Here is a 26,327-nt window from a genome sequence, read left to right on the forward strand (position 1 = left end):
CAAAAGACAGTTTGTATTTTTCTGTGTCTAGCATTTGCCCATCAGAGGAGGTAAAGCTATATCAGGGAGTTGAGGGGAAGGAGAAATGCTTCCAGGGCAGAAGCTGCTGCCATGCCCAGTGTACCCAAACTCCACTCACTTGAGCGGATTCCACTTTTCCAGAAATCCATTTATCTAGATTGTCATATTGTACCCCAGGTTACATGTCCATGCATTAAAGGGGCCCCCAGCCTGGTTTTCAGAGCTGCTGGCCTCCTATTGCTTTTCCACCACATCGCTCAGAGGCATCTTTGCTGTGTTCTATCTATCAAAAATGATTAAGGGGAAGAAAGAGTTGATAGAGAAGGACAGATTAAAAAAACTAAATATTTGCAACTTGACTTAGTGACAGCCAGGGGCAAGATATTATAACTGTCTGCTGGACTGCCTTCAACAGAGGAGACAGTATTTTTGCTTTTCATGGTAACTCAATTTTGGGGAGCACCAAATTTAGAGAGAGTTCTCTAGAGGATGACATCCCTTATTCTAATTAGATCATCCTATCAAGAGTCGCGGTTGGCTGCTCATAGTAATACAAACTTGAAAGCACAGTGGTATAAACAAATGGAGCTTCGTTTCCTTTCCTATAACTGAAAATCACTGATGGGGTTGACAGATTTGAGACAGGACACTGGGCCATCAGTCACCTAAATTCATCACTCCCAGTACTGACATTTCTGCTCAAAGAGATTGGTTTTGGGAGAGGAGCTCTCTCTGCTCCCTTCACCATTGCTTAACGGGTCTCTCAGATTACTCAGCTGTGTGTTCATTGGACAGCTCCTGCTGTACATTTCTTTCATTGACCACCACATCTGAATAGGGCCTAGGAAATGGGGTATAGGAGTGTTGAAGTTAGTCACACTGCTGACCTCAGCAATATCAGGGCCTTCTTAAGAAAGTATGAATTAGTGAGTTCTGATTAGCTCAGCATACAGGTCTTGTGACTCAGTGCTATTTTGCTCCAATATAGTTAAGTTTTTATTTGTCAGACTCATTCTTGAGATCTCATTGTTTTCTGTGTGAATGTTCATCTGTTGCAAGTTTCCATCACGGCCCATACTGGTTATGCCAAAGAAATCTGCATTTAGCAAAAATATTGAGAGTAGTAGTAGCCACAACTTTTACCCCAAGTTCTCTGTGTTGTGTTCTGTATGTAAGAATATCGTCATGGGGCTGAAGCGATAGCACAAGTGGTAGGGCATCTGCCTTACATGTGCTAGCCTAGGACAGACCACAGTTCGATCCCCCAGGGTCTCGTATGGTGCATGGCCAGGAGTAACCCCTGAGCATCACCGGGTATGGCCCCAAAACAAAAAAATATCATCTGATTGAGTTTTGGGTATATTTTTCTAAAAGGGGAGAGGCTGTGGCACAGGAAAAAATGGATGGAATGTGTCTCAATTTGGGTCATATTCAACTTATAGTTGAAGTTGAGCAGTGGACAGATGGTATTAGTGATGTACACTTCTCTATACTTTCGTAATTATTGAAAATTTCCCAATAAGGATATTACAAATAACTTACTCGGGGCCGGTGAGGTGGCGCTACAGGTAAGGTGTCTGCCTTGCAAGCGCTAGCCAAGGAAAGATGGCGACCGCAGTTCGATTCCCCTGGTGTCCCATAGGGTCCCCCAAGCCAGGGGCAATTTCTGAGTGCTTAGCCAGGAGTAACCCCTGAGCATCAAACGGGTGTGGCCCGAAATACCAAAAAAAAAAAATCACTTACTCCACCTCTTACATCACTGACTGTAACATCAGGGATTTTGTTCTTGTTTATAAAATTCAGGGAATATAGTAAAGCAGTGGCCCATTGCATGGATTCAGGACTCAGACCTGGTGTGTCTAACTGTGAAGGTTGTGCTCTAATCTTTAAGCTGCACAGACAACTTGCTTCACAGAAAAGTATCCTGAAACTTATTATAAAGGTGGATATCATGTCCCTTTCAAGGCATCTGACAAATCAGGTTTGTTTGCATCCTCAAGGTTCCTGTGTTCCATCTCTATTGCCTTGACTTCCCCGGTTCAGAGACTAGTTTACTCAATTGATTTTTACTTCCAAAGGGTAATTGTCTCAAGGTAGCATAAGAGTTTTTCAATCACATGGAACTCATGACAGTTGATTTTCTGCACCCCAAGTACCTGCAACCATACTCAACACCCCCAGTGCTTCTATGTCAACCCCAGTGTCCCTGTGCTCTTATGTGAATCGCTGCTACTTGAAACTTTTTTTTTTTAATTTTTTTTTTATTTAAACACCTTGATTACATACATGATTGTGTTTGGGTTTCAGTCATAAAAGGAACACCACCCATCACCAGTGCAACATTCCCATCACCCAAGTCCCAAATCTCCCTCCTCCCCCCCCAACCCCCGCCTGTACCCTAAACAGGCTCTACATTTCCCTCATACATTCTCAATATTAGGACAGTTCAAAATGTAGTTATTTCTCTAACTAAACTCATCACTCTTTGTGGTGAGCTTCCTGAGGTGAGCTGGAACTTCCAGCTCTTTTCTCTTTTGTGTCTGAAAATTATTATTACAAGGGTGTCTTTCATTTTTCTTAAAACCCATAGATGAGTGAGACCATTCTGCGTTTTTCTCTCTCTCTCTGACTTATTTCACTCAGCATAATAGATTCCATGTACATCCATGTATAGGAAAATTTCATGACTTCATCTCTCCTGACAGCTGCATAATATTCCATTGTGTATATGTACCACAGTTTCTTTAGCCATTCGTCTGTTGAAGGGCATCTTGGTTGTTTCCAGAGTCTTGCTATGGTAAATAGAGCTGCAATGAATATAGGTGTAAGGAAGGGGTTTTTGTATTGTATTTTTGTGTTCCTAGGGTATATTCCTAGGAGTGGTATAGCTGGATCGTATGGGAGCTCGATTTCCAGTTTTTGGAGGAATCTCCATATTGCTTTCCATAAAGGTTGAACTAGACAGCATTCCCACCAGCAGTGGATAAGAGTTCCTTTCTCTCCACATCCCCGCCAACACTGTTGATTCTCATTCTTTGTGATGTGTGCCATTCTCTGGGGTGTGAGGTGGTATCTCATCGTTGTTTTGATTTGCATCTCCCTGATGATTAGTGATGTGGAACATTTTTTCATGTGTCTTTTGGCCATGCGTATTTCTTCTTTGTCAAAGTGTCTGTTCATTTCTTCTCCCCATTTTTTGATGGGGTTAGATGTTTTTTTCTTGTAAAGTTCTGTCAGTGCCTTGTATATTTTGGAGATTAGCCCCTTATCTGATGGGTATTGGGTGAATAGTTTCTCCCACTCAGTGGGTGGCTCTTGTATCCTGGGCACTATTTCCTTTGAGGTGCAGAAGCTTCTCAGCTTAATATATTCCCATCTGTTAATCTCTGCTTTCACTTGCTTGGAGAGTGCAGTTTCCTCCTTGAAGATGCCTGTAATGTCCTGGAGTGTTTTGCCTATGTGCTGTTCTATATATCTTATGGTTTTGGGGCTGATATCGAGGTCTTTAATCCATTTGGATTTTACCTTTGTACATGATGTTAGCTGGGGGTCTAAGTTTAATTTTTTGCAAGTGGCTATCCAATTGTGCCAACACCACTTGTTGAAGAGGCTTTCCCTGCTCCATTTAGGATTTCCTGCTCCTTTATCAAAAATTAGATGGTTGTATCTCTGGGGAACATTTTCTGAGTATTCAAGCCTATTCCACTGATCTGAGGACCTATCCTTATTCCAATACCATGCTGTTTTGATAACTGTTGCTTTGTAGTACAGTTTAAAGTTGGGAAAAGTAATTCCTCCCATATTCTTTTTCCCAATGATTGCTTTAGCTATTCGAGGGTGTTTATTGTTCCAAATGAATTTCAAAAGTGTCTGATCCACTTCTTTGAAGAATGTCATGGGTATCTTTAGAGGGATGGCATTAAATCTGTATAATGCCTTGGGGAGTATTGACATTTTGATGATGTTAATCCTGCCAATCCATGAGCAGGGTATGTGTTTCCATTTCCGTGTGTCCTCTCTTATTTCTTGGAGCAGAGTTTTATAGTTTTCTTTGTATAGGTCCTTCACATATTTAGTCAAGTTGATTCCAAGATATTTGAGTTTGTGTGGTACTATTGTGAATGGGGTTGTTTTCTTAATGTCCATTTCATCCTTATTACTATTGGTATATAGAAAGGCCATTGATTTTTGTGTGTTAATTTTGTAGCCTGCCACCTTGCTATATGAGTCTATTGTTTCTAGAAGCTTTTTGATAGAGTCTTTAGGGTTTTCTAAGTAGAGTATCATGTCATCTGCAAACAGTGAGAGCTTGACTTCTTCCTTTCCTATCTGGATTCCCTTGATATCCTTTTCTTGCCTAATCGCTATAGCAAGTACTTCCAGTGCTATGTTGAATAGGAGTGGTGAGAGAGGACAGCCTTGTCTTGTGCCAGAATTTAGAGGGAAGGCTTTCAGTTTTTCTCCATTGAGGATAATATTTGCCACTGGCTTGTGGTAGATGGCCTTCACTATATTGAGAAAGGTTCCCTCCATTCCCATCTTGCTGAGAGTTTTGATCAAGAATGGGTGTTGGACCTTATCAAATGCTTTCTCTGCATCTATTGATATGATCATGTGGTTTTTATTTTTCTTGTTATTGATGTTGTGTATTATGTTGATAGATTTACGGATGTTAAACCAGCCTTGCATTCCTGGGATGAAACCTACTTGATCGTAGTGGATGATCTTCTTAACGAGGCATTGAATCCTATTTGCCAGGATTTTGTTGAGGATCTTTGCATCTGCATTCATCAGTGATATTGGTCTGTAATTTTCTTTTTTGGTAGCGTCTCTGTCTGGTTTAGGTATCAAGGTGATGTTGGCTTCATAAAAGCTATTTGGAAGTGTTTCTGTTTGTTCAATTTCATGAAAGAGTCTTGCCAAGATTGGCAGTAGTTCCTCTTGGAAAGTTTGATAGAATTCATTAGTGAATCCATCTGGACCTGGGCTTTTGTTTTTCGGCAGACATTTGATTACTGTTTTAATTTCATCAATGGTGATGGGGGTGTTTAGATATGCTACATCCTCTTCCTTCAACCGTGGAAGATTATAAGAGTCCAAGAATTTATCCATTTCTTCCAGGTTCTCATTTTTAGTGGCGTAGAGTTTTTCAAAGTAGTTTCTGATTACCCTTTGAATCTCTGTCATATCAGTAGTGATCTCTCCTTTTTCATTCCTGATATGAGTTATCAAGTTTCTCTCTCTCTCTTTCTTTGTTAGGTTTGCCAGTGGTCTATCAATCTTGTTTATTTTTTCAAAGAACCAACTTCTGCTTTCGTTGATCTTTCGGATTGTTTTTTGAGTTTCCACTTCGTTGATTTCTGCTCTCAGCTTTGTTATTTCCTTCTGTCTTCCTAGTCTTGGGTCCTTTTGTTGAGCATTTTCTAGTTCTATTAGCTGTGTCATTAAGCTACTCAGGTAAGCTCCTTCTTCCTTCCTGATATGTGCTTGCAAAGCTATAAATTTTCCTCTCAGTACTGCTTTTGCTGTGTCCCATAAGTTCTGAGAGTTTGTGTCTTTATTGTCATTTGTTTCCAGGAACCTTTTGATTTCCTCCTTGATTTCATCTCGGACCCACTGGTTATTGAGCATGAGGCTGTTTAACTTCCAGGTGTTAAAGTGTTTCTTCTGAGTCCCTTTGGAGTTCACAAATAATTTCAGAGCCTTGTGGTCAGCGAAGGTAGTCTGCAAAATTTCTATCCTCTTGATCTTATGGAGGTATGTTTTATGTGCCAGCATGTAGTCTATCCTGGAGAATGTCCCATGTACATTGGAGAAGAATGTGTATCCAGGTTTCTGGGGATGGAGTGTCCTATATATATCCACTAGGCCTCTTTCTTCCATTTCTCTCCTCAGGTCTAGTATATTCTTGTTGGGTTTCAGTCTGGTTGACCTGTCCAGTGTTGACAAAGCTGTGTTAAGGTCCCCCACAATTATTGTGTTGTTGTTGATATTATTTTTCAGATTTGTCAACAGTTGTATTAAATATTTTGCTGGCCCCTCATTCGGTGCATATATGTTTAGGAGAGTGAATTCTTCCTGCTCTACGTACCCCTTGATTAATATAAAATGTCCGTCTTTGTCCCTTACAACCTTCCTGAGTATAAAGTTTGCATTATCTGATATTAGTATGGCCACTCCAGCTTTTTTATGGGTGTTGTTTGCTTGGATAACTTTTCTCCAGCCTTTTATTTTGAGTCTATGTTTGTTCTGACTATTCAGGTGCATTTCTTGTAGGCAGCAGAAGGTTGGATTGAGTTTTTTGATCCATTTAGCCACTCTGTGTCTCTTAACTGGTGCATTTAGTCCATTGACGTTGAGAGAAAGAATTGTCCTGGGATTTAACGCCATCTTTATTTCAAAATTTGGTGTGTCTTTTGGGTAGTCTTGTCTTAGATTAGGTCTTTCAGTTTTTCTCTTAAGACTGGTTTTGTGTCTGTGAAGTTTCTGAGCTGTTTTTTGTCTGTGAAACCATGTATTCTTCCATCAAACCGGAAAGTGAGTTTTGCTGGGTATAGTATTCTGGGTGAAGCATTCATTTCATTCAGTCTTGTCACAATATCCCACCACTGCTTTCTGGCATTGAGCGTTTCTGGTGACAGGTCTGCTGTAAATCTCAGGGAAGCTTGCTTGAACATGATTTCCCCTTTTGATCTTGCTGTTTTCAGAATTCTGTCTCTATCTGTGGGATTTGTCATTGTGACTAGGATGTGTCTTGGGGTGGTTTTTCTGGGGTCTCTTTTGGTTGGTACTCTTCGGGCATGCAGGATTTGATCACATATATTCTTTAGCTCTGGAAGTTTCTCTTTAATGATGTTCTTGACCATTGATTCTTCCTGGAAATTTTCTTCCTGGGTCTCTGGGACTCCAATGATTCTTAAGTTGTTTCTGTTGATCTTATCATAGACTTCTATTTTCGTCTGTTCCCATTCTTTGACTAATTTTTCCATTGTCTGCTCATTTGCTTTAAGTTTTTTTTCCAATCTCTCCTGCTGTATGGAATTGTTATGTATCTCATCTTCCACAGCACCAAGTCTATTCTCAGCTTCTGATACCCTGTCCCAGAGCTTATCCATTTTGTCATTCACTTCGTTTACTGACTTTTTCAGTCCTGTTAGTTGACATGTTATTTCAGTTTGGAGTTTTGTCATTTCTGCCTTCATATTTTCTTGGTTCTTATTAGTGTTCTGTTCAACTCGATCCATGGTTTCTTGGAGTCTGTTGAGCACCTTCCATATTGCTAGTCTAAAGTCCTTATCTGAGAGGTTGATTAGTTGTTCAGTCATTATCTGGTCCTCAGAATTGTCATCTTCATTCTCTATGTCTGATGCTGGCCTGCGTTGTTTCCCCATTGTCACACTTGTATTGTGGGTTTTTCTACGTGTTGTGGTGGTATTCATTGTCTATATGATGTAGGCAGCACACTCCTCTGGCTCCTCCCTTTCTGGATGGGCTGACTTGCCTCTAAGGGAGGGGAGTCCTCCGTGGATGAAGCCTCACACTGGGTCAAATCTTAGGCCCGAGCATGCAACAGAGAAGACAGTCCAGAGAGAAATGTTTGCTTCTGTGATATAGCGCCGTTCTTAGTGTGATTTTTCCTTCTTGTTGCAATGGAGTTCTTTCCTTAGAAAGAGTGCACGGCCGCGTAGCGAAGCGGAGCGCAAGAGTTTCACGCAAGAGGACAGTAGACAGACATAGACAGGTCACACTCACAGTCTTTCACAGCTGAGCCCCACTGGGCCGGTGTACTTTCGCGGATTTTCCCCGCCTGGTGTCACACACAGGGAGCCAGCTTTTGCAAAGGTTAGCCGGTTTTTATGCTCTGAAGTCCCTCCCTGAAAATGGCGTCTGGGCGAGCGAGGTTTCTGGAGGCTCTTTTTGCCCCACTCGCAAGAGTTTCACGCAAGAGGACAGTAGACAGACATAGACAGGTCACACTCACAGTCTTTCACAGCTGAGCCCCACTGGGCCGGTGTACTTTCGCGGATTTTCCCCGCCTGGTGTCACACACAGGGAGCCAGCTTTTGCAAAGGTTAGCCGGTTTTTATGCTCTGAAGTCCCTCCCTGCTGCTACTTGAAACTTAAAGTTGACTTGTTCTCAGAAAAGAAGTAGTTGTGCTGTTCTTTAGAATGTGTTAAAAAGTATTGCATGATTGCTTTTTTTGTTTTTGGTATTTCCATTTGCTTGGTTGATTTTGCGGCCACACTGAATAGTGTTCAGGCTCTGCACTCAGGATCACAACTGGTGGAGCTCCACAGACCATGTGATTTTCTAGGGATAAAACCATGTTAGTTCCATGCAAGGCTATCATGTCATCATAGCACCCAGTATACCTCCAGCCCCCTTGACTGTTTGGTCTTATAAACCTTGGCACTTGCAGAGTCCTCTAGTGCCTGTTCCATCATCTCTCAGCCTCCATTCTGCACACCCCCTGTATGAAATTTCCTTGGGTTCTTTGCTCTGACTTCCTCAGCCATCTTGTGTCATCTCAGCCCCTCTCATGGAAGAAAGAGAGCTGTGAGGATTAGGTAGCTTGGGTTGCAGCTGCGCCTCCATGGAATACAGCAGTCAGTTTACTTTCTCGGGTTCCACTTCTTTTGTGAGTGTCACTGTCATAGGTATCTCAGGGTTTTTTCCAAATTCATTTTTTGCCACCTCAAGTAACTTGATCCTCAAGCCCCACCCTACAGATGGCACTGGGCTGGGTGTGAAATATTCTGGATTTTATTTTTCCATTGATATCAAGATCCTGGCATTGATTTGTATTGATGTCTTTTTCCAGTGTAAGTGAGTAAATTTCCTAAGATTATTCATTTATTATTGTTCTTATTGTTTGGAAGGGTGTTTACTACACAGTTACTAAACAGTGTTCAGAGTTTACTCCTGGCTCTACACCTTGGTATCTTGGCTATACTTGGGGAACAATATATGGTTCTGAGATTTTGAATTTGGCTACCCACATGCAAGACACACCATGTACACATACACATGTACCCACATATGCAGTTACTCACCACAGATACTTGAACATGTGAATAAATGAGAGAAGAAGGGAGCCCTAAAGATTGCACTTACAGAAGTCATCCTAAAAGCCATTCTTTAATAGGTTGGGCTCATTCTGGTTTCTTTGTAAGTATCAGCCTCTTCCCAAGAATAGTCTCATCCTTGAGTCATTTGAAGTTGTTACATAATCATGCTCCCTCCCACCAAAAAATTAAACCAAGGAAAAGAGCATGTTCTTAGATAGTGATTCTGGCAGCCACAGTGCTAGATGTGCCTCTAAAAAGTTTAGCTCACCCCTCTCTTTTTCTAGTTCTTACTGACATATTTCTGATTTGTTTTTCAGGGCAGCCTTTGGCAAGGAGTCAGAAGTTCTCATTGGCAACCTGGGGGATAAATTAATCCCTCCACAGGACATCCTTCGTGATGTGAGTGACCTCAAAGCCTTGGCCAACATGCATGAAAGCCTGGAATGGCTAGCTGGTCGGATAAAGGCAGCATTCTCCAATCTTTCTTCATCTCAGAGTAAGGAGAAAAGAGGGAAACCCTGGTGGGGAAGGGCAATTGAGGATCCAGACTATGTTCTTTATTCCCAATGTGTGGATATGTTGATGTTCCCTATGGAGACGTGGTGTTCCACAGGGTTAGAGTGTTTACTGAGCATTGATTGCTCTTGTGCCATCTGTTTCAGACTTGGGGATGCTGTGAAGGAATTTAACTCACTTCTCTGTGTGAGGCATCAGAAGCCAGAAGTGGCCTGTGTTAGAATCATGATACTGTATATGATTAAATCAAAAGGTCTCAGGAGCAGAAAACAATACCTTTCTCCTCTCAGGACATCTCAAGGACCAAAACTGTCTTAGCTCACAATAGAACCTACAACTTGTGTTTTAATTTTGACATATAAATGAATGAAAAGTATTTTTCAAAAGGGACTGGAAGCCTCCTGGTTTCCATTGACCCTTACAGATGCAGGGTTGATAGTTCAATTAATAGTTCAATAATTAGCTTAGGAGGAATCCTCTTGTTTGCTAGGCCAATGGTATCTAATAGTTACTAATACAGTATCTCGTTTTGTATGGCATAAAATTACAAATCTCTTTTGTGCTATTCTAGAAGGCCTCCAAAACATATGCTAGCATATAGCTTTTAGAGCAAGCCATGGAGCAGATCACTCATACTAGTCCTGTACCAACCATTTTCAAAAGGAGCAGGATGCTCTCTGAGTTGTGCTCTACTTTGTAATTGCACAATGTAGTCGTTGTGTTCCTGTCTCTGAGATACCCAGCACAGATGGTGTCTGATTCAGATCTTTAGTCATCTCTGCTCTTCTGACAAAGATTTTCTATCACACCCATTAATTGTTTCATGAGCTCAGCTTCATATCATAGTACATTGTACGCTCATGATTCCTTTTAGGGCAGGGGTCTCAAACTCGCGGCCCGCGGGCCGTTTGCAGCCCTCCATACAACATTTTGTGGCCCGAGGCTGGCCTGCAAATATCACAGTATTCGCGATTATTCGCTTACTGAATAATCGCAATAAAAATCGCATTAGTAAGAAAAATATCGCATTAAACATTCGCATACCCCGAGCAGTTCCGTTCGGGGTGTGCAAATGTTTAATGCGATTTTTTTCTTACTAATGCGATTTTTTATTGTGAATATTCGGTAAGCGAAATCTCTTATGTGGCCCTGCCTCACCCCGACTTTGCCTCCTGCGGCCCCCCCAGGTAAATTGAGTTTGAGACCCCTGCTTTGGGTGATTATTCCACCCAGTAAGTGACTTGAGTGACTGTCAGCATTTTGACACTCAGTGCAAAACCCAAGCGAACTATAATCACAACTTATGTTGTCTTTACTCAAACACGACATCAAGCAGTTTTGGTTTATTCTGCTAACTACATGCCAAACTCACCTCTGCTCATCTTGTGGTTTAATTCTCAGGAAAGCTGCCTGATGTTTATAATTGGGGCAAAGCAGGGAATTCTCTGATAAATGGGTTACTTTTGATTGTCCCTTGTCAAGATGACTCTAGAAAGGGAAGTAAGATGGCCCGTTAGAATTCTTTTGAGAAGTGAAAGAAATGATTACCTCAACAAAAGCATTTTCAAGTCTAAAGACTCCCCTGCATTAAGAAACCATCAGCCTTTCGTCTAGTACTCATAAAAACTCAGCAGGATGGCAACAAACCAAGGAAAGAAAATAGTTTTTTCCTCATTCCTCAACCTGTTTTTAGTATGGTGACATGTTATGTTATCATGTAACTAACAAGCTGTGAATATGATGGAGGGGAAAACATTTGTAGGAAGTGATTTTCATAGTAGAATGTTCCTTTCACTATCATAGGCGGCTTCTCATCAACTGGGATAAATCAATGTCACAGCGAAGAGAATTTGTGTTTTAATGGCAATACATGGGATCTCTGGTAAATCTTAGTAGATTTCTGTTTTTTGGGTCACACCTGGCGGCACTCAGGGGTTACTCCTGACTCTGCACTCAGAAGTTGATCTTGGCGGGCTCGGGGGACCATATGGGATGCCAGGATTCGAACTAGGGTTCATCCTATGTTGGCCGTGTGTAAGGCAACGTCCTACCACTGTGCTATCAATTCAGCCCCATCTTTTTTTATTATTAATATCTTTATTTAAACACCTTGAATACAAATATGATTGTAGTTGAGTTTCAGTCATGTAAAGAACACCCCTCTTCACCAGTGCAGCATTTCCATCACCTATGTCCCAAATCTCCCTCCTTCCCACCCAAACCCCGCCTGTACTCTAAACAGGCTTTCTACTTCCCTCATTCATTCACTTTGTTATGATAGTTCTCAATGTAGTTATTTCTCTAACTGCACTTATCACTCTGTGGTGAGCTTCATGTCATGAGCTGGACCTTCCAGCCCTCCTCTCTTTTGTCTCTGAGAATTATTGCAAAAATGTCATTTTTCTTAAAACCCATAGATGAGTGAGACTATTCTGTGTCTATCTCTCTCCCTCTGGCTTATTTAACTCAGCATAATAGATTCCATGTAGATCCTGTTCCTGCTGCTGGAAAAGCTCTTGAGGTAAGGGTATGTTTTAAAAGATCTTCACATTGGGAAGTCAGAATCTAGGTTTTTATATACTTTACCCCAATGATCACAATATCCATTTTGTAGGAAATGAACAATATGTAATACCTGTCATTTGTACCTACTCATTATAAGCATCCTACATGAGACTTGGAGATTAGCCAGTACTGTTAAGAAATTCTCAACAATCTATGACCCACTTAAAAATCATTTGAGTGTTTTCCATGTGAACATATAATAATTTCTTCTGTATGTTATCCTTTTACTTTGGGAATAAAAATAGAATACTTAGAACTTTTGAGAGGCAGCTCAAAATCTTATTTGGTTTACTTCACTTCCTGGGGGAAGGGACCTCTTCTCTCTTAGATTCTGTGAAAAATCTTCAAGATTAGCTATTCTAAACCTGACTTGATTATAGATTCTGTTCTTTAAACAACTCTACCATCTAGGAGGTAATTGTTTTTTGAATCAAGTCATTTTGCTTCAATCCAAGTTTACTCTTTTTCCTGCTCTATTCATAAATTAAATGTGGATTTGTTTCATTCAGAAATTTTTTAACGTGCCTAAAGAAAATTTTCGTGACCCCTACCATCCTATTTTTGGGCTTTCAGTAAGAAGGCCCTGTTTTTGTCAAGGACTATCTACATCTAGCAAAATTGGAAGCCCAAACAAGCCCAAGTTCTATTTACAGTCTCCTGGATGAATTTGGACTAGTGGGCTTTGGATAAGAATTCTAATAGGGGGCCGGGCGGTGGCGCTAAAGGTAAGGTGCCTGCCTTGCCTGCGCTAGCCTTGGATGGACCGCGGTTCGATCCCCCGGTGTCCCATATGGTCCCCCAAGCCAGGAGCAACTTCTGAGCACATAGCCAGGAGTAACCCCTGAGCGTTACCGGGTGTGGCCCAAAAACCAAAAACCAAAAAAAAACAAACAAACAAACAAAAAAAAAAAAGAATTCTAATAGTAGACACTTTTGGATACCCAACTTTTTATCTCTCCCCCATTTACTTCCCGTTACTGAAATTCTTACTGAGCTACATACAGTGAATAGTAAAAAGTTATTTCCTAATTCTCTTTTTGTTTGAGAACCCACATATTCCTCTAAATTCCAGGTCAGTTAATCTCAGAGTTTATGTTTTTAGGATTGGTTCAGGAATTGCAGAATTATCTTTGCAATGATTAATTACTGATTATTAAGTGATTTGTTACTGCTTTGCAATAGTTTGGAATTTTAGGGGTTTAGTTTCACGCTTCTGTTTGTGCATACTGCTGACATCTACCACCAAAATTCTAGCACATCCCCCACCCTTTCAAAAAGACCCTCTACCCATTTCTTCTTTTTCCCTACTCCATTTACTCCTATTATCATCATAGTTTATTTATTTATTTTTTTTAACCAAATCTGGGAGTTAGATTTGTTGTTTCTCGCCAATCTTAAAGCATGATTTCATCTTTTTAACAGGCAAAGTAGCATTCTAACTAGTTATACTGCAGCTTCTTAATTCTATATCTCTTTCTTAATGTGATAAATTAATATATAATATAAATATATTTGAGCATATGTAATAATTTTATATATGAATTAAAGAAATGAGTCTCTGCTTTAAGCAATTAAGCAACCGGTATAGACTATAAGCATATCAGTCTAAAATATTTTTGTGTTAATTGTTTTTTATCACCTAAGATACCTGACTATATCCTTCCTAATTGTCATACGTGCTGAACAAGCTGTAATTAATGTACATATGTAGGGGCTTGGAGATAGTACAACAGTCAGGACACATATCTAAGCATGTATTTGGCTTGTGTTTAGTTCTTCACTGGATATAACTCTGGAGGTCCCCAACACCCCAAATAAATAAATAGGGTAGCCTATTTAATTCACAATACCCCAGGGCCAAAGTAGCACCATATGCTTAGACCCTTGAATTAAACTGTTGTCCTCTTCTTCGCCATTTGGCAGCATCCCTCCCAATAAAATAAATGACAATAAAAATAAATGACACTTTCATATTAATTTTGGATAACATTATGCTAAAATCAAAAGATTTAACTAAATTTTTGTAACTAAAAGTGAAGTCTTGGACTGAGCATGTGACTCAGTAGTAGATCACTTACCTTGCATGAGTGAGGCCTGTGGTTTTGTGTACAGCACTGAATGATCCCCTGAGTACCATTCCCAGGAATGTTACTAGTGGTAACCACTGAGTATGACCTCCACACCAGTAAAAATAAATATAAATATAAATAGTAACTAGTCAATAAAAAAAATTTAAGCCATTTTCATTATATGCTAATGTACAGTGTTAACCTGCTTACATTTGAAAATACTTTCTGAAAAATGATCCTTTTGAGTAGCAATCCTCAAATGTAGCTGCACTTTAATGGCCAGATGTTCAACAATACTAATGCTAGAAGAAAAATATCAATGCTCTTCCCTCCCTTTCTCACAGAGGTTTTGATTTCATTCTTCCTACATCTGACGAGGTCTTCCCAATCCGTTCTGAGGGACAGTATCTTAGTTTCTGCCCGTATTAGCTTCCCCAATGGCACTTTGAAGAAGTAGAGAATGCCAGAACTATCAGATTTTCAAACCTGTCCTCAGGTAACTTCAGCACATAGCTATAGGATTGAGAACCACTGTTTCAGAGATTTCCATTTCAGAGATTGCCATTCCCAATTTCCTCTTTTATTTCTCTGTCTTATTCTCCCTGGAAAAATGCTTTGTGGTTATTTAGCCTCTGCTTGGATCTTCAGAAGGCTGGAGTTCACTTAGTTTTCCACTTTGTGAGTAAATATCAACAGTGTTCAACAGTATTATTCTTTGGATTTGAGTTGGTATCGGGGCAATAACCGGTCGATTCCAAATTAGCAGTTTTAAGTTGGCCAAACTATTCCCTAAATCTGATTAAAAGTGAAAACATTCCTTCAAGATCCAAGAGAGGCACAAAAACTCTGGCTCTTTTTATTTATTTATTTTTATTATTCCTTGAGGGAGACATCCAACATTGCTGGGTGGGCGTGAGGGACTGGAGTCACTCTAGTCATGCACTGCCAGGCAATGCAGGACTGAGAGTTTGGTGCTTGGGCCCATCATGGAAGTGAAATCTGACCCCACCATCCCTCAGCAGTGGGATTGGAATTTAGAAGTGTTTTGTCATGCCTAAGAGGGAACTTCAAACCTCAAATATGTTAGCCATGTCTCAACTTTACCCCTGAGCTATCTCCTGGGTCCTCATAGTCTCTTCACACAGACTGTAATTGCTAAACCAATGGGATGAATGTGGAAGTGTCTGATCACACACCAATTGTATCACTGGCAATGAAGTTGGACCAGGTCCAGGTGGACAAGGTTCATTTTATGCCACAAAAGCTTTTATGCATTGGCTGCTTTTTTCTACAAGGTGAAATGTGTAGTCATTATTATGGCCTTTTGCTTTGTTTTGTTTTGTTTTGTTTTGTTTCTTGACTCATTAGTAAATACAGATACCCTCCTATCACAAATACACAACACACATCCACATACTGTACATGTACTTGCACACACACACACACACACACACACACACACACACTTTCACACTCCCTAGCTGTCTGATTTTCTGCTTTGACACAAATGCGAATACAGTTTCTTCCAAGCCCAGGGTGTCATGGGACATTGTCCTGCTTTGGCTTTGCTTTTGTCAAACCATTAAGCAAGAGTTTTCCCTGTCACTTAATCTGATTAATCTTAATTAAAGCTGTATGTGTGGTAATTCCTCTCCTGCCTCCATATTTACAGATTTCAAATATTTGTAGACTGTTATCAGCCAGCTTTTTCTTAGTGTTGGCTTCACCTAACTCTGCATGTTCACATTCTCTAATCAGCATCCCGAGGATACACTTTCTTTGCCATAATTAAATTTATTTTGGTCTTATTAGCAGTGATTTTCTTTGTTAAGAACAATTCTCATTCTGATTTTTATACCTCTTCTATTGCTACAACCTTCCAGATCTATTGTCCCTAGTTAATTTCATATCTTGGAATAATTTTGTTAGCATCAACATTCTGTTTTGCTCAAGAGTTTGCCGCCCACTGTCCAACTCGTTTTGATCGTACATAAATGACATTGCTTGTACTTTTTCACCTGAGCCCTCATTGCTTTTTAAAATCAAGTAAGTTTCCAGGGTGTACCAAATTTTGCAATGAGTCTTATGGTTTCTAAAAATGCATATGCTTAATGAGCGTCACAAAGTGATGTCATTTGGTTCCCTTTCAGTCTTATTTGTAGTCTTCTTTATTAACAGATGAATGGAAATTCATCTTTCTAGAAGAATAAAAGGGTAATCTAGAAAATCTAGGCTTAAGAGATTCACCAGAGATTTCCCTAGAACCATGATGTTTCTAACTGTAGAATGCTGGTCATTTTCTCATTTTACAAGGAAGATCAGAATCTCTCTATCTCTTCTCTATATTGATGTGCTGGTCTTTACTGTTGAATTGTATTCAAGCTCCAGGCCAACCCTTATGTTGTCTGCCTGTTGCATATTCAAACTACTGGCTACACAATGTTCCTTTGAAACATTTGACTTTTTATTCCCTTTTCAGTCATTAAGATGAATATTCCATGGCTGGAGCAGTAGCCCAAGCAGTAAGGCATCTGCCTTGTCTACGCTAGCCTAGGATGGACCGAGTTTCAGTCCCCCAGCATCCCATACGGTCCCTCAAGCCAGGAACGGTTTCTGAACACATAGCCAGGAGTAACCTCCTGAGCGTCAACAGGTGTGGCCAAAACAAAACAAAACAAAATTAATATTGGGGGGTAGAGAGATAGCACAGTGGCGTTTGCCTTGCAAGCAGCTGACCCAGGACCTAAGGTGGTTGGTTCGAATCCCGGTCCCATATGGTCCCCCGTGCCTGCCAGGAGCTATTTCTGAGCAGATAGCCAGGAGTAACCCTGAGCATAGCCGGGTGTGTTCCCCCCCCCCCCGCAAAAAAAAAAAAAGATGAATATTGAATATCCCATGTTCTTCAAAACTCTGAAAAGAAGACTCAGCTTCATTTGACCAGCATTCCTGAACTCATCCTCCAATTCCCTCTTGTCCAGCAGCTGGTCACCTGTAGAGTTCCTTGTCCTTTGCTGAGTACTGGTGAAGGCAGCCTTGGGCAAGGAGATGATTACCCACCGAGAAGCTGCAGAAGGCGAGTGCTGTGGGCATTTCAGTGTCATTATGGAGGTCTAAGTATCTGTCCATAAAGAATTATATTGGCTCTTTCTTTGAAAACGCCAAGTTATACCCATAAGGGGAATGTTTTATTAAAATATGATAATATCATGGATGTTCAAGTGTAGTGGCTGGAAGGATTTTGCTGAGTGATTGTATCTTCAAATAAAACTATAAAATAGAAATAAGAAAAAGGAAATCTCTTGAGAAAAGAGGGGAGACAGCATGAATTGGAAAGAAAGAGAAGACTCTGAAATGGTCTGCTGAAATTACAGAGCCTGGTGGAGGAAAGGGCAGTAAAATAACCTCAGCCAACTTCCTCAGTGGAAGTTTATGGGAGAGAGGAGCTACTAAGACTATAGGACTTGACTTGGCCTAGCAACCTGAGAGACTGCTGTGGGTGCCATGCAGCGAAGATTTTTACACAAATTATTTGCAAGGTGGGTAAAAAGCAATCACAGATACCCTGGAAGATGACTTCAAAGTGCTGATGATTTTTATTAAATTTAATCTCTTATCTAGATTAGCCTTCAGAGTTGGGGGCTTTAAAATGAGTGATAAGCACAGGCACCATAATGAGTTCATGACCTAATGAGCTCCTTGCTAGAAAACTAGCATGGCCTTTAATGTCTTTATCCTTGAAATGAAGTTGAGATCTGTTCCAAGTTCAGTGGGTGGGAGAGATGCTACCTCACGGGGAAAGGCAAGAAGAGGGGGCTGGCCTCAATGTAGTGGAAGAAATCTCCATCATTTTGTGGGTTTGGCTTTAGAAGAATACCCTCATTGTGAACTAGATACGCTTTTCAGACTGCTTCCTTAATCAATAGCTCATAAAGACCCTTTGCAGACTGCCTGCCCCCCGAGCCCCAGGAAAGGATAGCCAAGGGGTATGATGTGCAAATATGTGTGCATAAACCGTCCCCAAGGAGGCTATGATGATGATAATGGCACTCAGCATGTCGATTGTGTTTCATGCTCTCAAGGACCTTCATAAGCATTAATTCTTAATCCATTATCCCTGCCTTAAGCTGTACTCCATAGTCTAACCTCTCTTCTCTCCCTCTTACAAAGCGTGATGATGAAACAAACAAATTTGACCATTTTCCCAAGGTCAAAATGAGTGACCACATCTAGACTGAGCCTGACTCTTCTCAGAGTTCAGAGCACAGTGTTTAGAAAAACAGTATCAAAGCTTGTCACTCATTGCCTCAGATCATCACCTGAATGCCTGTTTCCCACAGAGACAGCACTTTTCTGCTATCTCCCCAAAAGATGTTATCTATCAGCATTGCCCCTGTATTGCAGTGGTGGCATCAAGGTTTGAACTTGAAACTTACACTATATATACCCCTGGTTGCTCAGGGGTCCCTCCCAATAGTGGTTGGGGAGATTAAGCCCATATCTCTTGTATACATACCATGTCCTTAAGCCTGTTGAGCTTTCTCTCTCTCTCTCGAGCCCTCAATAATATATTTTGAACTAAAATTGTGTAGTCATGTATTTAGGGAAACTTCTCACTTTATTACTTTAAATTCACTGTATAATTAACGTCCTTTAATAAAAAAAAAGGTGTAAGACCTCCATCTTTATATTAAATTGGCATAGAATACAATGCAGATATGAAATGTGACTACAAATGTGAAAGATCTCTTTCTTTATATGAAAATGGGGTAGACATCTACTTTCCACAACCTGGTATTGCTTATTAAATACAAATAATTTGGTTAATACAATCTTTGAGACCTGATCATTGACCCCTAGGTAGGTTCGACTGGTGAATAACCAGCAACTTAATCTGATTTTTTTTTTTTTAGTTTTTTAATTTTTATTGTGGCAATTGCGAATTACAAAGGTTTAACAGCTGTATTTTAGGCATACAGTGACAGTGAATTAGGGCCATTCCCACCACCATTGTTGACCTCCCTCCACCGTAATTTCGAGCATGCATCCCATATCTCCACACTTATCCCCCTGGACTACTAGTGTAACAGGTTCATTTTGTGTTTAGCTTGTTATAGTTTGGGTCTCTTTATTATATTGTCATTGACTTTGGCTTGGGTATTTAGATCTGACCTTTTTTTTTTTCCCCACTCAATGCTCCTGAGACCACTTGGCCTCTGGGTCCCATCCACTTTTTTTTTTTTTTTATCTTTTTTGCAATTTATAGGAAGACGTGGAAATATGAGGCAGAAAAAAATGATTCAAGTTCCATGGTTTTATAAAAAAAAAAGGGCAGGAGCCCCTATCTAGAAGATATAAATAAAATTAAAAGAAGAAAAAAGGAGGGGAAGATAGTCTGATTTTTATGAAAACCAGAACAATGAGAACTGGTGAGGGGAAAAAAAAGTTAAACGATGTGTCTTTCTTGAAACCAAAAAATATTTGAACAGATGTTTCATGGTAGAAAAAATTCTGTAAATGTCAAAAAGATGTTACAGCACGGAAAACCCCTTTGGTCAAATTCATCTAAAGAAGGGACTATTTGTAGGTGACTTTTCAGCATGTCTGTCAAAAGCATTGTACTCCAGATAAAAATTCAATAACCTTTCACTGTGGATGTGCCACAATTATCACTCATTTAAAAACAGTCCCTCTAATAGAGTATTTTATCATGCTGGACAGTCTCTGTATTGTTCATTATTTAGTGTTTGCTAAGCTGATGGCACTTTCACGGCCCTTTCCTTATCTCTACTTCTTCAGAATTGGATTTTATATTTCCAAACCAGTCAGATATGACAAGTCATTTTCTCCCCTCTTGTCTTTTAAGAAATGCAAGCTTGATTTTCTTTTTTTTTTAAACAATCACCCCTTCAAGATTAAAGTTATTGAAATGTCTGTATTAACTCACACTGTGGCATCCTGTTGAGAACTATTACATTTTAATTGCAATTGGGGTCTTCCTCTGTTCTCTTTCATTCCTTCTTATTTCCTAATATAAGTATATCCACGATCTGGTTGGACACCCATTCTTCAAAACTATATGGCAGATGGCAAAGATGAGGTATTATTTAGCCCTATGTGCACAGGAAGGCAAGACAAGGTATTATCAAAATTATAATATTAGAAACCTTCTATGAAGGTGGTGATAAGCTGTGTAAGTGGGTTCTGTAAATAAAGACAGTCTTTATATAAGAAACTTTGTGAAAGGAAAATGATTAAGTTATTAGACTGACATGATAAATGCCAGTTCAAACAAAATTTTATTCTAAATATAGCTTGTTATTGAGGATTTTGATTTTCCATTTAAAAAAAATCAGCTGTGGTTTTCATGCATCTTTTTTAAAAAGATGGATGTCTTATATCCAAGCTTTGAGCCAGATTCCTAAAAACACATAATTGTAGGTGTTAACCTTTTATTACTGATTTTATCCTGGACATGCTGGATATTTGATGAAGTTTTCTCAGTAAGACCGAGTTTCTTCTCTTTAGTCAGCCAAATTTCTAGGAGATATTGATGAGAAAGCTCAAGAACTAAGGATCAGGATACTACAGTCCTGGGCTTCCTCTTTCTCTTATCAGAAATTCTGTACCTGTTCCTTTTCCCTCACAAGACCCCTCTCCTTAGTGTTTGAGAAAATTTGCTCAAGAACTGCCAAGATTTTAGACTGTTTGGGTAGCATCTTTAAATAGTAATCTGAGGATACTGAGAAAAATGACACAGGAAAGGTTTTCTTGCCAAAATATCAGTTTTAAGATTGATGGACTCTTTTTTTTTTTTTGCAAACATAAGAACAGAGTTAATATCTGAGTTTTTCTTCAAACACTCATTATAAAGGATGTCCTTTAAGATTGGCTTCTCTGAAAAAAATTATATTTGCTCAAACTTTAGACAGAGAGAGAAATGTTCAGAACTTATGTCATAAATTCTGATAATATAAGGAATGTGAAACAACCCACCACCAGTGTAAAACCCCATCATGCTATTATTTGTTTAAAGATACTGCAAGCCCAATTAGCACTTTTGTTCAAGCCAACAGCCTTTGAGCTTTTCACAGAAATTTTGGAAGTGTGTTAGAGAAACGCCCCCACAGAAGAATTTTGCATATGTTGCTGTGTCTGCCTCACTCAAGGAATCCAACATGGGTCACTGATGGGCAGATGACTCCTACAAGTGTCATATGTGGGTAGAAACTTGAGCTCCCATTTCTGAAAATCAGTGTGAACAGGTACTATTTTTCTACTGTGTGCCCAGAATTTTGTGTCTTGACATCCATGGGTCATTGTGGTTAGACTGGCATCAGCATGGCACTCCTACTGACTGCAGCATAAATCAATAGATGGACTTGGATTTGACTTTGAACAAAGGCTCTTGGCAGCGCTAAAGGTGGTGCCTGTATCCTAAATCCCTCACAGATTGCTTCAAGGACCATGTCATTTAATCTCCCTAGCACGTGAAGGCAGAGCCTAGCAATGGCATGGCAGGTGGTAGCTTGCTGTTCCCTGTTTTTATGCTGGAAATATGTGTTATGGTGGGATTCAAGGCAAAATACCCAGCTTCTGCCCCCTCCTCTTACCCTTCACTTGGTAGTTGGGAATTCCACTTCAAAATTGAATGTCCATGTCAAAGAACTGTTAGTGTATTGCAATGAACATTAATTAGGCTTACTCACTTAGAGTTAGGCCATCCAAAATCCTTGTGGCCTTAAAACTTAGACAAAGGATATTTTTTCACAGCAGGTGGATATTATGATTAAATCTTAGAGATCTTCTTAGCCTGGAGACTTTTATTGTCTTTTTTATAGACTGTCCATAAACTTCAGTGTATCAGGAGATATAGAAATGAAGAAACATCTGATCTTGGTAAAAGCTATAATAAAACTGGCACACCATCCAACTCTAGAACCTCTAGCATCATTAGGACTCTTGGATCTATTTTTTCTTGTTCTTTTATGTGCAGGCATCTTCACTGCTAGTTTTTCCATTTTCTATTTTATTTTCCCCTATTGACATTGGGCTTAGAAGTCAGCAAATTTACCTCTAAAGTTTCAGTGTCATCCCAACAATCAGTAGCAGGAAGGGATCAGGATCTTCCAGGGCATTGAATACTGAAGGAATTCTGAGAATCCTAATTTAGCTAGAACTTTGGTATTAGCTAGGAATGGAAACTTACGTCTTTTGTCATTTCAGCCATTTTTGGTGTCCAAAATTAGTGGCATTAAATAGAATCGTTTTATAACCATCTTTTCACCATCAATTCACTGAACTTTTGCCATCCCCAACTGAGGGCCCAACTGAAACTCAATGCTAATTAAATATGAGCAATTTAATATAAATATCTATTGAAATAAAGCCTTAATCCCCATGGCTCTACTGTGGTTAAAACATCTAAGATCTATTCTCAGTTGCTTTCAAATGTGAAATGCTGTTATTTCACATTAGTCACTGTATATTAGACCCTAAGAGTTTTTTACTCTAATGTCTGTAAGGTTTTATCCTTTTACCAACATTTCTACATTTCTCCCACCTGCCAGCCTAACAAGGACCAGTCTGCTGTCTATTTCTATAATTGCCACTTTTCTTATATTCTTTACATAAGTGACATCATATACTATTCATCTTTTTCTAATTAATTTCACTGAGCATACTGCCTTCAGGGTTCATCCATTTTTTTCACAAATGATCTCTTTATACATAGTAGTTCTTTTCTTCTGTTTAAGCTGATTTTTGAAGCTTCTTTTCTAATGCTTAGCTATCCTGGGAATATTTTATTTCTGACTATTTTGATTCCAACATGTGCCATTTTTTAATAACTGAATAATATTCCAGAATATATAAGACATATTCTGTAATTGTGGGTATACAATATATAATGTGTATATTTGTATATCCACTATTTATTATATTGCCTTTATCTATCAGTAGGCAATCAGATTGTTTCTCTCATGATTACCATGAATGATGCTGCAGTGAATACAGGGTTGCAGATATTCTACAAAGTAAGTTATTTCACTTCCATTTTATAAATACCTAAAGGTTGAATTTCTAAAATTATATAACTCTAGTTTTAATTCCAAACTTTCCTATAATGATCATATATACAGTTCCACCAACAATGCCCCAGTATTTCCTTTTCTCCCTACGTTTTTTTTTTTTAATTTATTTAAACACCTTACTTACATACATGATTGTGTTTGGGTTTCAGTCATGTAAAGAACACCACCCATCACCAGTGCAACATTCCCATCACCAATGTCCCAAGTCTCCCTCCTCCCCACCCGACCCCCGCTTCTCCCTACGTTTTATCAACATGCTTTACTTTTCTTTATTATAGTAACCATTCTGACCTGTTTTAGGTGTTCTCTCATTGTGCTTCTGGTTTGCATTCTTAATGATTAGTTATGTGGTACACCTTTCTGCAAACCTCCTTGCCATGTATAAGTAGTCTTCGGAAAATTATCTATTCAGAGTCTTTGCTTGAAACAAAATGCATAGTTGTTATTTTTGCTTATTGTTGTTATTGGGTTGGATGGGCTTCTGATATTTAATATATGAGCCCCTTAGTTATGCTTTGAAACTGTTTTCTCCCAATCTGTTGATTTTTTTCTCTTGTCAAACAGAAATATAGTCCCTTTTATTTATTTTTAATTTTAATGCTTATGCTTTAGATATCATATTCCAAAAAAAATCATTGGCAAAACCAATGTCACATGCTGTTTCCCTCATGGATATTTTTGTCAAGACTTACATGTTAAGTTATTAATCTGTTCTTCATTAAACTTTATGTGTGCTATGAATATACTATCATTCTTTTGCATGTAAACATTCAGTTTTCCTAGCACCACTAATTGAAGAAACTATTTTTTCTCCAATGAGTATTCTTGATTAAGATTCTCTTATCAAATATTAGTTGTCCATATATTTATGGATTTATTCCTGGGTTTCAATCTTGATTACTGTTTACTTTTTGTTTTACTAGTTCCATATTATTAGTATAGCTAAAGTCACAATTATGATACCTACAGCTTTGTTTTCTCAAAGTTTCTTTAACTGTTTGGAGCCTTTCATATAAGTTCCCTATGAGGTTTGTAGGTTTTTTCCCTCTAATCTTTTGTAGGAAATGCCACTAGAATTTTGATAGAGATTACATTATATGACTTTGGGTAATCTGTACATTTTAACAGAATCAGTTCTTTTATTTAATGGCATAGACTAGTAATTCTACTTATTTGTATCTTGATTTTTTTCAGCAATGTATTAATGTTTTAGTTTGCATACCTTTCACTTTCTTTGAAGTATTTTCAATTATTTTATTGTTTTGGTATTATTAAAATGGGATGGATTTAGTCTTTAGAATGTTCATTATTGATGTAGAGAAAAAACCCTAGTTTAGTTGTAGATTTTATACTGTGAAAGTTTACTAACTCCCTTTGTTCTATCAGGAGTGTGTAAAGGATTTTCTAGATGCAAGATCATGCCAACAACATGATTTATTTGGAGGCTGTTAGTTTCTTTTCCTTGTTTAATTGCACCGTTTAGGATATCAGCTAAGTAGGTGTTGTGAGAAGTTTTCTTATCCTGATCTCAGAGGGACAGCTTTTTTTTTTTTTTGGTTTTTGGGCCACACCCGGTGACGCTCAGGGGTTACTCCTGGCTATGCACTCAGAAGTCACTCCTGGCTTTGGGGACCATATGGGACGCCGGGGGATCGAATCGTGGTCCGTCATAGGCTATCGCAGGCAAGGCAGGCACCTTACCTCTTACCGCCCTTAACACCTTACCGCCTGGCCCCAAAGGGACAGCTTTTTATTTCACTGTTCAAAATGTTGGTTTGGAGCATAAGAAATTTCTCTGAAAAGCCCTAGAAACTTTTTTAACTCCTAGAAAATTTAGGACTGACTGAAAATTTAGGCTAGATTTTTTGTTGTCAAAGTTCGTTTAATTTTAACCTATGCTCATTCCTCCTTCAGTCTAGAATAGTACTGGAGCTTGGGAAGAAAATTATGTAACTTATTAATAAAATTATCATACTCAATGTAAGTTTGATGATATTTGATAAAAGAAAAGAAACGGGAATCCTGACTTGGACCATATCTCAAGTTCCCTGTGGAATCCCAAAGATTCCATCATGAAAAGGGACCATCTTCTAAACCCTCTTCCATTCTTGCTTTGTCATTATTACATGTCACATGCTTTTTACATGGTGTTTTTGGATTAAATTCCTTAGCCCTTACTAAAATCACCTGAAAAAATGAATAACTAGCTTAAAAGGGAAGCTGTAGATTAAAGATGAGTGACATGAAGCAGTTAAGAAAATGGCAGAGTTGACTTTTCTTGGTTGAACTTTTATCAGTCATCTAATTAGATATAATTGAAAAGAAACATAAGAACTTGAACTTGTCCATTTGGAATATGGATTTCTATTTGCTAACATTAACATGAATCTTGCCCCCCAGTGTATATGTGCTTTGAGATAATAGCTATCGTCTGTTTAAAGGCATCGTAATTAGAAAGACATTTCAGAAAATATGTACTCTACTTTCAGTTTGTTCTTCATTAACTTCTATTTTTCTTTTAACAGTGTATATTAGTATCATAATATATACATATAATTTATAAACAACTAAATTTTATGTGTGCTTATGATATGGATCAAAATTTTTGCCATGGTTGGGATGTATATCAGAGCTATTTGAGTTTTCATTTTTTCTTTTTTTATTAATATCTTTATTTAAACACCTTGATTGCAAATACAGTTGTAGTTGGGTTTCAGTCATGTAAAGAACACCCCCCTTCACCAGTGCAACATTCCTATTATTAGTGAATGGATGTTTTATTTGGTGGGTTTGGGTGTGAATTGAACCCAGCAATTTATCCCAGCACCTCACATATGCAAGGCAGGCAAACACTCTACCACTAAGCTACAGCCCTCAGTCCTCAGGAAGTTTCGAGGAGGTCTCTGCTATAGACAATATTATTTCCAACTGGAATTGTTAAAGGATCAAATGCATTACTAATTTTGGAGGGTATTCTCATGGACTTTTTCTCTATACA

At 38.9% G+C, this 26,327-nt stretch overlaps 1 protein-coding gene across 1 annotated transcript in view; it reads left to right on the top strand.

Moving 5' to 3' along the window:
* The window catches only part of EXOC4 (exocyst complex component 4), an 871,527-nt gene that overhangs the window by 715,892 nt on the left and 129,308 nt on the right, over nucleotides 1-26,327 (top strand). Inside the window, exon 14 of the mRNA XM_049774305.1 lies at nucleotides 9,408-9,586. Within this exon, the coding sequence (XP_049630262.1) occupies nucleotides 9,408-9,586 (179 nt within the window). The remainder of the gene's footprint in view (nucleotides 1-9,407; nucleotides 9,587-26,327) is intronic.

The sequence above is a fragment of the Suncus etruscus genome, chromosome 1 (genome assembly GCF_024139225.1).
Source record: "Suncus etruscus isolate mSunEtr1 chromosome 1, mSunEtr1.pri.cur, whole genome shotgun sequence".
NCBI lineage: Eukaryota > Metazoa > Chordata > Mammalia > Eulipotyphla > Soricidae > Suncus > Suncus etruscus.